Below are 13,504 nucleotides of genomic sequence, written 5' to 3' on the forward strand. Positions count from 1 at the left end.
TAGATCTTGAGAGAACTAAGGTTTACAACAGAAACAGTGCAGGCTGAGACTGACACAGGCTAGACCAAAATTGTTGAATAAAGTCGTTATTTTTGTTTGTTTTTGTGCACAAAAAGTGTTCTTGATGCTTTATAAAATTAAGGTTGAACAACTGGAGTCACATGGACTATTTGAACATCTTTACTGGCTTTCTGGGCCTTGAAAGTGTTCATTAAAAAGCTGTCTGAAGGGGTCCGAGAGCTCTCAGATTTCATCAAAAACATCTTCATTTGTGTTCTGAAGATAAAGATAAACCAATGCTGGGTACACACCAAAATATTTTTTACATCTAAGATTTTCAAAATGTGATAGACCACAAACATGAGGACAAATAATCCTAGATTTAACCGTTTTGCTCCTATATTGTGTAGTGTGCAATGATGAGACAAAGACAGCACAAACAGATTTTCAACCAGAGTCCCGACTGTAAACACAGGAAATCTCGCGAGACTTCAGAATAAGAATGGCGGATGATATGCAGGAAGAAATTGTGATAGAGTTTGGAATGATTTTCACAGAAAATTCACACAGAAAAAATAAAAGGGTTTGGGTGAAGTCGTGGAGACGGCGGGGACGTGGTCTGTACATGTTACAGAGTGAGCTAGAGATAAGTAATGGTAAAAAAATATTTTAAATTCACACTGCTATGTTTTTTTAATAATTGTTGTTCTCAGGTGTCTCTTGGACAATGTATATTATTCTGTTTGAAATTGCGTTATTAAATAAACTTTAAATATATGTTTTTATAGTCTAAGTTTCAATAAATAGGATCCTCGTAATGTAAGTCAAACCAGTACACACACACACACAAACAAACTAAATCTACTCTGTTGCTATAGCTACCTGGTACATCCACTGCAGACGCTATTTCTGACCAACTCTTCTCCTTCTTCAGTCTATTATGGTAGTTTTTACATGACACGTTGTATGAACATTCGTGCTGTTGCCACAAATCAACTAGATGAATATTTACAAGAACATGTTGAATATTTACGATTTGCGATCAGGACGGCTCCGACGTTCTTCCGAACAGGTTTAGACACTCTTAACATACTTCACTCCACAGGAAAATCTGATAAGATCATCTTCAGAACCATCAAGATAATCAGGACAGAGCTAGGATTGTCGGAAGGGGGGGAAATCGGCCCAAAATCAGCCTGATTATTGTGTACCTATCATAAGGTCTTACGGTTTAGGATCGACATGAGGGTGAGGAATTAATGACAGAATCTTAATTTTGGGGTAAACTACCCCTTTAATCATGGGCAGGGGAAGTAATGTATAATATGCCACTAAATGGAATGGATTTACAGTATATTACCTGCAATATATGCTGCAACTTTAGCACGCGCTTGTAGAGTTGAGAGTTGGGAGCGTTGTAGCGCTTCGCGTTCTCAAACATCAGGTTGAGGTCTGTATCTATCTGTTCCACACTTTCATACTCATTGTTCTTCATCTTACTCCTGAGGAGAGATAAAATACCTGTCGTCATCTGTTTAAAACTGAAGCACATGCAGCGATGCTGTTCTACTGCACCTTATCTGCTGGAGGGAGATCGGATGGCTGATTTGATGGAAGTAGTCGGGGTAGTCTTTCCTGGACGGTAGCTGAAAGAAGGGCTCGGCTAGGAGCTGCCCCTGGTTGTTTCTGCCGCCCCGCACTGCCTCGTACATCTGGAAGATGGGGTTGCCAATGTCCATGCTGGAGTGGAGGCTCTCGGCCTCTGACTCGTTTTCATCGTAATGAACAGAGCCTTAAGAAGATGGAAACAGTCATCTGATTAGTGTATAAATGACAATTATGAGACATTAATACAAATTATAACATAATATACTGATGTGTTTAACAGTAGTACCAGTTAGTATGGCATCCTCTTCACTCTCTGAGCCGTACTGTAGAGCAGTAGTGATGGAGGACAGTCTGTCTCCTTGTGCAAACCTTCTGTTCCTGTTCACAAACACCAGAGCAAAAACAATACAATCTTTTTTTATTTTTTTTTACAGTGAAGTGCAGTTCATTATTAGTTCATGTACACTAATGTAGTTAACTAATGAAAACCTTATTGTAGAGTGTTACCAATTATTCTATTCTATATATACTAAGCTAAAATAACAACTAATAAAGTATGTTATGATAATATGTAAACCATAACATAACGTACCTGATCCTAATGCTACTTTTAACTGGTTCAGCATGTTCAAGCTCCAGTTTTCTCTGTGCAAAGATCTTTTTGATGGTGTTTGCATCCTGGAAATTCATGAATTTACATTTGATGTACTGTATATACATATATGGCATTATACATATATATAAAAATGACAACATGCTAATCAGTGCAAGTTTAAGATATCATATCAATTGTATACAAATATAAACATAATTTCTGTGACACATTACTTTAAACACTTGTGATCCGGGCTCATTGTAGGTTTTGGCATTTTTGACTAGCAAGTCAATGTCTTTAGCCATATGGTTTACACTTTTATAGTAGCACATCTAGAGGAAAAAAGACATAAAGTTCAGTGTGCATCGATGATAAATGGTGATAAGCTGTAATAGAATGTGATTAAAATAATAAGATACCTGTATTCGGTGCGCAATGGTCTTCAGATCTATTGGTTCTTTAATAATAGCATAATAATCTGGATATTGCTAAAAAAGAATGTTTAAATGTTTAAATAATAATAATAGTAATAATATGATATGTTTGTGTATGTACTCAAAAGAAACTGAGGCAACTACCACTTTAGAGGGAAGTCTCTGGAAAAGTTCACTAATGAGACGGCCATGTTCTGTGTAAGTCAGCGCAGCGTCCAGAAGCTGCCCCAGAACTTCCTTTAGGCTCGAGATAGACTGCACAAACAAAACAAACCACAGTGAATTAGTCTGCACACATGTGATATATAGGCCCAAATCCTCTCTGGTGCCAGATACAACATGAGCGTCAGGATCTGTGACCCCTGACCTCCTCCTCTGTGGCCCCTCCAGGGTTTTCCTGTGTGTCGTCATCGTCATCATCTTCATCATAGTCCCCTCGCTGCACAAACTCATTTTTGGTGCGAATGTACAGATCCCACAGTTTACAAGCCGCTCTGAACTCCGGGGTTTCTGGCTGCACAGGAAAAGAGGTTTCAGTGTATTTTGATTTGTATTTATTAATTTATTAATTTATTTGTGAATTTTTTATTTGAACGATTTGGTAGATCTAAAGCAATCATACAATGAACATCAATATTTCAATCTCATATTTTCAAACCTATTTATGACACAATAATTGAAACTAAATAGAAATACATTTAATATAAAAGCGATCAAAAGTTTAAAATGATTTAGATTAAATGTTTTTAAAGTCACCAAAGCTGCATTTATTTGAACAAAAATACAGAAATAGTATTACAATTTAAAATAAGTTTTTTTATTTGAATATATTTTAAAATATAATTTATTCCTGTGATCAAAGCTGTATTTTCAGCATCATTACTTCAGTCTTCGGTGTCACATGATCCTTCAGAAATCCTTCTAATATGCTGATATGCTGCTCAATTTAAAAAAAATTTTTTTTCATATTATCATTATTTTGGTGAAAACCGGTAAGTTTTCATATTTTTATTAAGCAAGGATGCATTAAATTGATCAAAAGTGACAGTAAATACTGGGGATGCAACAATACAGTTAGTCCACGGTTCAATACATACCTCGGTTTTTAACTACGGTTTACGATTCGGTTCAGTTTGGTTCAGTTCGGTTTGTTTTTTTTGCTATTCTATTCTTAGGTGACAGGAACAGAAAGAGTTAAGGAGAAAATGTTTTATTGCAATACTCTTTCTTTATTTTACTTAAAAGACTTGAAACCCCTTACTTAAACTTAAAATTTTACTTTAAAAAAACCTTGTACACAATCCTATTGTATTATATATATATATTAGGGCCGGGACTCGATTAAAAAAAAAAATCTAATTAATTAGAGGCTTTGTAATTAATTAATCGAAATTAATCGCATTTTAACTGCATATAAATATTTGACCTGAGAACAATGAGAAGTAATTTTTCACATGTATTTTTAGTATACCATTGAATAATGACTGAATACATAAGCTTAATCAACAAAATATAGTTTATTTATTTCAGTCCAGCAGACCAGCGCAATGTTTGCCATTAAGTTTAGCAAAAGCATATTTGTTATATTTGAGTCTCGATGTGCTGCGGTGATACGCAAATTCCTTGTTGTATAGCTTGCACACAGCCGTGCTCTTGACGACGCTTCCATTCTTTCGTTTTTTAAAACAAAATTTCCCATCCACGGGGCCAAGCAAAGCGGTCTCATCAGTTTCTTCGTTCATGTTCACTGTGGTTTGTTGTTGTCCTGACTCCGGAGCGCTAGTTGGTGTTCCAGTATAATCGGTACGTCGAAACAAAATAAGTGTGGTTAATTTTTTTTTTTTTTTTGCGTAATTAATTAACGCGTTAAAGTCACGTAATTAATTCATCTTAATTAACGCGTTAAAGTCCCGGCCCTAATATATATATATATATATATATATATATATATATATATATATATATATATATATATATATATATATATATATATATAAAGATTTACAGTAGTACAGCTCAGAGATGTACTGTAGCATTTAAGTATGAATTTGAATAAATAAATGTAGGCTAAAATTAAAACTACATAGTCTTCAAGATACAACATTGATTAAAAGCTACTGTATTAAAAGTATTTTGTTTTTTTATTAACAGAATTTTAGAGGTGAGCTGTCCCTTTAAGGATAGGCTGTGCTGCTGTCAATTAAAGACCTGCTCACATCTCATAAACACACACACACACACACACACACACACACACACACACACACACACACACACACACACACACACACACACACACACACACACACACACACACACACACACAGATTTTACTTTCACTTTAGACATAACCGACTGTGTTTATTTATGTTAACCTTGTGTGTATTTGACAGTATTAGCGCAGTAAGACTATTTAGTCCAGTGATCACGTGTGTTTGACAGGCTTTTAGTGCGCGCGCTCAACACAAAACTGTGCATAAGCAGACGAATGAAATGTTTAACCGGCAAGGCTTTAAAACGCGGCTAAACACCCCCTAACTTTAGTGCATATGATTGGATATTTGCTCATATCAGCGTGTAGACTGACAGACACACTCAGAAAGAGCTGAAATAAACTGAGAGAAATATTTCAAACAGAGAGAAATGGAAATAATAATAAATAAATAAAAATGCAATTCACAAGCATGCATTGAACCGTGAATGCCGTACCGAACGGTTCAATATTATATTGAGTGTTATGGCATCCCTAATAAATACATTAATAATTTTACAAAAGGTTAAATTTTTTAAATAAAGGCTGTTCTTTGGCATTTTCTATTAAACAAAGAATTTAAAAAATATATATATCACAGTTTCCACAAAAATATGAAGCAGCACTGTTTTCAACATGGATAGTAAGAACTGTTATAATAATGACAATAATGCACCAATAATAATTAGGCAGCAAATCAGCATGAGACACACTGAATATTGTATTTTAAGTTAATATTTTACAATATTACTGTTAGTAATTTATTGATGCAGCCATAATAAACATGAGAGACTTTTGACCGGTAGTGTAAGATATATACGCACTTTGTAGTATGTCTTGGCATTGTTGAATAAGAGCTGAAAGTCAGCTGTGAGCTGCTCAACGTCATCATACTCCTCCATCTTCAGCTTCTGCTGGATCTTCATCATGTCAATGGGCTGCGACACCACATCATAGTAATCCGGCTGGTTCCTGTAGGGAAGCATTCATGTCTTATCCACTGTGATGTTAAAACGGTTTAAGTTTTAGGGCCAGATTTACGAAAGAGGGCAAATTAGCAATTCCATAAAAGCGCAGATGGGAGTGGAAAGTTCTGTGTGTGATCTACTGAAGACACACACACGTTAAAGAACCCAATCGCAGCCGGACCATTTCCATAATGACCAACAGACCCGTTATTATCTGCTTTAAGACATGCTTTTTTTGGGCTCAAACACCAGTAAATTGACTAGCGCAAACCTTAGTAAATCAGCTTGCGTGATTAATTTAAATACTCTCCTCACATACATTTTGTGTCTGAGATGGAAACCCCTACAAATACATATGCAATAAGTTCAGCTGCAAATATAACTGTCCATACCTTTTCAACACTAATTTATCACTGCACGTCTTTGGTAAATCCTGACAATAGTTTTTGTAGAACACCTGTAGAAGTTTTGTGCTGGCACAAGTCGTTAGCAAATCTGGCCCCAAGTTTTAGATCTTCAGCAAATGACAGTAAACCTGCATAACTGGTTCTATCTCTCATGTGTGACTGACCTTCTCTTTGGTGCTCTGATGAAGAGTTCACACAGCATCCTGCCCTGATCGTCCTTATAGTCTCTGATAGTGTTGTACAATTCATGACACACAGCAATCTGTAAGAAAAAAAGATGGGACACGATGACACACTAGACTAGAACAAACAACATCTGCAATATTCCTAAAGCAGTTTGTGAAGTCACTTCTGTGAGACGGATCAGATCAGAAAAGGCAATTAAAACATCAAATGTGACAGCTGTGAATGAGAGATGTAATATGCAGTTATTGAAGTCAGGGACATTAAAGAATAGTGTGGTCAAATTATAGCTATTTCGATAAGTATCAATACTGAAATATCTGAAACGGTTCCAAAACTCCTCTTCTGCGGTATTGATACCAGCTGCGCATTTACTCTCTCATCTCTCAAACGGTGAACTAACACACACATCCGCCTCCTGCCACTCACTTCTCCCATTCGCTACGGTTAAAGTGTTTGTATTTTAGTCATTCCCACGTTTCACATTTCGCGTTCACACAAAAAGTGTGCAAACCCCTGATCTAATAAGTGACACTCTCACACAGCTCGCGAGTACCAAATTGACTTATTTTTTGTGGCTTATTGAACTTAAATGGTAGCCTGACAAGCCAGACCCACATCAAGATGTTTAGTCTGGAAACTCACCATTGACAGCTCAATGTGAGGGGCGGGATAAACGGTTTGTCTTTCAAACTCTCTCTGCACGCGATAGGATAGCGCTACAACCAACCAGAGCAACGAAGGTGAAACAGAGCTTGTTGACAGATTAAACATTTGCCGTATCCGGTCGGCAAAACTCTGAACACATCTTCCCTTTTTAAGAATGACTTCAGTGCCGTTCTTTGTTCTTTTCTCAGAGAAAAGCTCAACTCCAAGTCTTCCAGAGTCGTGGTCAAAGGGATTCGAAAGACCGCCGTCCGCCAGTTTCTGTGTTTACTAGAAGCACCCAAACGCAACTCGGCCGTCGTCATTATGGCCCTGCCCACCGACTCTATACACGATGTGATTGGCCCGACAAGAGTTTGGCGTTTACAGCTCAGAAGGGTATTGAGAGTTGCTAGATGACACTCGCAAATTAGATTTGCTGCCGCTAGGGTGCGTCTAGATTTCTAGGCAACTTAAATGGTCTAATACACACAAAATTATGTCAAAATGCCCATCTTGCCAAGTATTGAGATAAAAACAGTCAGTTTTGGAACATAAACAGTTGCGATAAAAAAACATCTTTTGAAGATGAAGAGCACAGTGAAGGTGCACTTAGGGCGTTGCCTGATCCACTTTTGCTAGTTTAACAACGGAAAAACAGTCAACTCATCAGGCGCATGGCCCAAAAGGGTTTTACCTAAGCCCCTTTCACACTGCACGTCGGACTCGCAATATTCCCGGAACATTGCCGGGTCGCCTTCTGTGTGAAAGCAACCAGGTCCCGGGATTGAATACCGAAGTGAACCCGGGTCGGGGACCTAGTAACATTGCGGGGTTCGACCCGGGACGAGCGCTGTGTGAACAAATGCCAAAACGAATGCCGCAACGTGTACGTAGTTATCGTGTGACTCCTAGAGCTTGTTTTTTCAATAATACAACCCTGCAGTGCCAGAAGAGCTAGTCGGTGTTTTAAACGCAGAGTGTTCGTATACAAAAGAAACTAAAATTAAACAAGCAGAAATGTGCGAAAACTGGACACAAGTCGAGACCACGGAGCTCCTTACTATCCGCACTGATTGGCGCCAATCTTTTTCAACTCGTACATTATTCGTCACATCCGGATGTCACGTGTCAACTCGACCCGGGACTGTTCCGGGTTGTGTGTGAAAGCGCACATATTACGGTATTTCGCTGGCAGTGTGAATGGACCAAATCTAGCGGCCCGGGAACAAATGCCGGGTCGCATTATCCCTGTATTTGCCGGAATCGCAGTGTGAAAGGGGCTATAGTCTCTTTTTTGGTTGTACAATATCTATGTGTGCTGCTGTGTCCCTATGTGTGTAATAAGCAGAGTGTACGCACATTGTGGACCTGCATAGAAGCACATATTACTAACACACCCTATAACACAAAAAATACTGCGCTATTGACTTTAAAGCAGGTTTGTGTTGGTCAATAACGCATTAATATGACCATAAACATCGCGTTCATCAATAATATGAACATAAACATCGCGTTTATCAATAATGAACATAAACATTGCGTTCATCAATAATATGAACATAAACATCGCGTTCATCAATAATATGATCATAAACATCGCGTTCATCAATAATGAACATAAACATCGCGTTCATCAATAATATGAACATAAACATCGCGTTTATCAATAATGAACATAAACATCGCGTTCATCAATAATATGAACATAAACATCGCGTTTATCAATAATATGACCATAAACATCGCGTTCATCAATAATATGAACATAAACATCACGTTTATCAATAATGAACATAAACATCGCGTTCATCAATAATATGAACATAAACATCGCGTTTATCAATAATATGAACATAAACATCGCGTTTATCAATAATGAACATAAACATCGCGTTCATCAATAATATGAACATAAACATCGCGTTTATCAATAATGAACATAAACATCGCGTTCATCAACAATATGAACATAAACATCACGTTCATCAATAATGAACATAAACATCGCGTTCATCAATAATGAACATAAACATCGCGTTCATCAACAATATGAACATAAACATCGCGTTCATCAATAATGAACATAAACATCGCGTTCATCAATAATGAACATAAACATCGCGTTCATCAACAATATGAACATAAACATCGCGTTCATCAATAATGAACATAAACATCGCGTTCATCAACAATATGAACATAAACATCGCGTTCATCAATAATGAACATAAACATCGCGTTCATCAACAATATGAACATAAACATCGCGTTCATCAATAATATGAACATAAACATCGCGTTCATCAATAATGAACATAAACATCGCGTTCATCAACAATATGAACATAAACATCGCGTTCATCAATAATATGAACATAAACATCGCGTTTATCAATAATGAACATAAACATCGCGTTCATCAATAATATGAACATAAACATCGCGTTCATCAATAATATGACCATAAACATCGCGTTCATCAATAATATGAACATAAACATCGCGTTTATCAATAATGAACATAAACATCACGTTCATCAACAATATGAACATAAACATCACGTTCATCAATAATGAACATAAACATCGCGTTCATCAATAATGAACATAAACATCGCGTTCATCAACAATATGAACATAAACATCGCGTTCATCAATAATGAACATAAACATCGCGTTCATCAACAATATGAACATAAACATCGCGCTCATCAATAATATGAACATAAACATCGCGTTCATCAACAATATGAACATAAACATCGCGCTCATCAGTAATATGAACATAAACATCGCGTTCATCAACAATATGAACATAAACATCGCGCTCATCAGTAATATGAACATAAACATCGCGTTCATCAACAATATGAACATAAACATCGCGTTCATCAATAATGAACATAAACATCGCGTTCATCAACAATATGATCATAAACATCGCGTTCATCAACAATATGAACATAAACATCGCGTTCATCAATAATGAACATAAACATCGCGTTCATCAATAATATGAACATAAACATCGCGTTCATCAATAATATGAACATAAACATCGCGTTCATCAATAATATGAACATAAACATCGCGTTCATCAATAATATGAACATAAACATCGCGTTCATCAACAATACAAACATAAACATCGCGTTCATCAATAATATGAACATAAACATCGCGTTCATCAACAATACAAACATAAACATCGCGTTCATCAATAATATGAACATAAACATCGCGTTCATCAATAATATGAACATAAACATCGCACTCATCAATAATATGAACATAAACATCACGTTCATCAATAATATGAACATAAACATCGCGCTCATCAATAATATGAACATAAACATCGCGTTCATCAATAATATGAACATAAACATCGCGTTCATCAATAATATGAACATAAACATCGCGTTCATCAACAATACGAACATAAACATTGCGCTCATCAATAATATGAACATAAACATTGCGCTCATCAGTAATATGAACATAAACATTGCGCTCATCAGTAATACGAACATAAACATTGCGCTCATCAGTAATACGAACATAAACATCGCGCTCATCAGTAATATGCATTTAGAGCTGAAATGGACAATGATGGGCCGCCTGAACTGATGCTCTCGCCGCCACACCACTGAGCACACGTCAGGGCCCGAAACATTTCTCCTCCACAGGCTGGATTAATGGATATTATGCCAGAGAGCATTTACTACTTGTAAAAAATGCGTGTCAGGAAGCGGGTCGGGTACCATTACAGTATTTTCTCTTTTGCGGTCCGAGTTGCGGGTGGGTTAGCTGAAAACGTCGGTCGGGTGCCGGTTGTTTTTGACCCATGCATCACTGCAGCACACCCATGGGCAAACAGATGAGCTCCAGTGCACTTGCTATTTAAACAACATGGTGCTGGACGTGAAAATGATAACTGCGTTGGGCTGAAACGATCAAATAGCATTTGTGTCGCGCCTCCCGTTGTATTGCGCGGGGTGTATAATAGGGTCCTTTAAAGTGACAGCAGCCTAATAAACCTGCTGCTGTCTGTCAAGTTGAACAAAAGACATAGAAAATCACTTGCACATCTTGACTGAATAACTTTTGTAACTTTAATTGTAAGTATTAATCTGCATTTCTGGATAGTCTTCACATTTTATTTAGTCAATTTAGTTCGATTCAAACAAATCCTCCCTGTTCTGTGTGTAAGCTATTGCAACCAAACTACCCAAATTAAAATAAAAGAAATATGAGATAAAAACAAATTAACTGTGTGGAGGTATATACACTGACCAGGCATAACAGTAGGTCCACCTTTCTAATATTATGTGGGTCCCCCTTTTGCTGCCAAAACAGCCCTGTCCCGTCGAAGCCACTAGACCCCTGAAGGTGTGCTGTGATATCTGGCACCAAAATGTTAGCAGCAGATCCTTTAAGTCCTGTAAGTTGTTTGTAGTTCTTATGCTCATGTGCCCACTGTTGCTGCTTTTAGTGGTGGACAGGGGTCAGCATGGGCACCCTGACTGGTCTGTGGTTATGCAGCCTCATACACTTTCTATCAGAACCAGCATTAACTTCTTGAGCAATTTGAGCTCCAGTAACTCGTCTGTTTGATCGCACCACACGAGCCAGCCTTCGCTCCCCACGTTCATCAATGAGCCTTGGCCGCCCCTGACCCTGTGGCCGGTTCTCCAATGTTCCTTCCTTGAACCACTTTTGATAGCTACTGACCACTGCAGACCGGGAACACCCCACAAGAGCTGCAGTTTTGGAGATGCTCTGACCCATCATCTAGCCATCACTATTTGGCCCTTGTGAAATTCTCTCACATCCTTAAACTTGCCCATTTTTCCTGCTTCTAACACATCAACTTTGAGGACAAAATGTTCACTTGTTGCCTAATATATCCCACCCACTAACAGGAGCCGTGATGAAGAGATAATCCGTGTTACTCACTTCACCTGCCATAATGTTATGCCTAAATGGTGTATATATGGCAGTATCGAACATCGATATTTTTGAAAGCATCAAACCAAACTTGGAAATTCCAGTATCTTGACAACAAGACAAAGTGTATTAAACTTACAGGATCAACCGTGGGGATGTTTGTGGTTCTTCTCCTCTTCCGACTGGTTGAAGGTATGGATGTGGTCTGGCTGTCCTCAAAATCTCCTCCGCTCACACTGCTGGATGGAGACGTGGCTCTCCGTCGCTTTGAGCCCATTGTAAAAGCTAGAAAAAAGATATGTCACAATATTCAATCAAATTTAAGCTTATTTTAGATCAAACTGAGTGCTCCTTAAATATTCTTTTATAAATTGCTGTTGAAGTAAAGTTGTTGAACAGTAATACTAGTAATCTAATACCAGAGTTATGTGATTAAGAGCTGCTCTTATTCCACCAAAACACCAGTCACTACAGTTACTAACAATACAATACGATTCAACTGTGGGAATATGCTCTCTACCAAAACTGTCATCAAATGAAAATGCTGAATTTATTAAAACTAGACATACAGTATTGTAATTGGCTTTGTCGTGAATTAACAGTAATCCCACAATACGGTAATTCTAGTTAGTACCATTTACTAATATAAAAATGGTAGCCGTAGTTTAAAAAATAGTTACTATAATTATATTGTGCTAAGAAAGAGAATGATAACTAGCATTAGTTGCCACCACAGATAAATAAAACAATAAGCGAAATGGCAGAGATTCTGAAAACTTCTTACACTAATTGATGGACATTCCTTATTTATTTATAAATATATTACAGTATTTACATTAATCTTTATAATTGAATATACAGTAACCTATGTGGAAAATGCTTACTAAGGGCAATTGTTAATTCTGTAAATCGGAATTATTTTCGAATTAGTGTATGTATTACAAGTAGGGCTGTAAAATCGATTAACTGCAATTAATCGCATCTAACAAAAGTCTCTCTCTCTCTCTCTCTCTCTCTCTCTCTCTCTGTGTGTGTGTGTGTGTGTGTGTATACACATATTTTATGTACAGACGTTTATGTTAGATGTGATGAATCGATTATACAGCCCTAAATACAAGCAATTAAATAAGTATTTAATACAATTAATTGATAATTGTTGTTTAGTAGAAAATTAGCAGTAAATCCTAAAGCTTGTTAATGGTTGTTAATTCCCTTTTACTAACAGAATTATTGGCAGCTGATCGTCTAAACATTCATGTGCCATAAGGGAAGACGTTCACACTTTTGAGAGTATTCACGAGCTGCATATCAATAGACACTTCTGCACAAACCTGGTTTTTATTATGCTGTAATTACAATAGCTTCTCCTACATGAGTGATGTGCAGCTATGAGACAATGCGTGAACAGATGCATTTATTATCACGTCTGATAATCACATTCAGTCCAACAGTGTTTTGCA

General features: G+C 37.2%; 1 protein-coding gene across 5 annotated transcripts in view; it reads right to left on the reverse strand.

Moving 5' to 3' along the window:
• pbrm1 (polybromo 1) overlaps positions 1 to 13,504 on the reverse strand; it is a 39,503-nt gene that overhangs the window by 25,621 nt on the left and 378 nt on the right. For 4 of the 5 annotated variants that reach the window (XM_067431356.1, XM_067431354.1, XM_067431355.1 and 1 more), the window contains exons 2-12: positions 12,184 to 12,329; positions 6,428 to 6,525; positions 5,713 to 5,860; positions 3,005 to 3,151; positions 2,782 to 2,892; positions 2,623 to 2,691; positions 2,437 to 2,535; positions 2,201 to 2,286; positions 1,895 to 1,986; positions 1,576 to 1,792; positions 1,361 to 1,502 (exon numbers count right to left, since the gene is read on the reverse strand). In XM_067431356.1, the coding sequence (XP_067287457.1) occupies positions 1,361 to 1,502; positions 1,576 to 1,792; positions 1,895 to 1,986; positions 2,201 to 2,286; positions 2,437 to 2,535; positions 2,623 to 2,691; positions 2,782 to 2,892; positions 3,005 to 3,151; positions 5,713 to 5,860; positions 6,428 to 6,525; positions 12,184 to 12,321 (1,347 nt within the window). In that variant the 5' untranslated portion in view covers positions 12,322 to 12,329. The remainder of the gene's footprint in view (positions 1 to 1,360; positions 1,503 to 1,575; positions 1,793 to 1,894; positions 1,987 to 2,200; positions 2,287 to 2,436; positions 2,536 to 2,622; positions 2,692 to 2,781; positions 2,893 to 3,004; positions 3,152 to 5,712; positions 5,861 to 6,427; positions 6,526 to 12,183; positions 12,330 to 13,504) is intronic. The other variant, XM_067431353.1, reaches the window with a different exon arrangement.

This window comes from Pseudorasbora parva, chromosome 22 (genome assembly GCF_024679245.1).
Source record: "Pseudorasbora parva isolate DD20220531a chromosome 22, ASM2467924v1, whole genome shotgun sequence".
Classification (NCBI taxonomy): domain Eukaryota; kingdom Metazoa; phylum Chordata; class Actinopteri; order Cypriniformes; family Gobionidae; genus Pseudorasbora; species Pseudorasbora parva.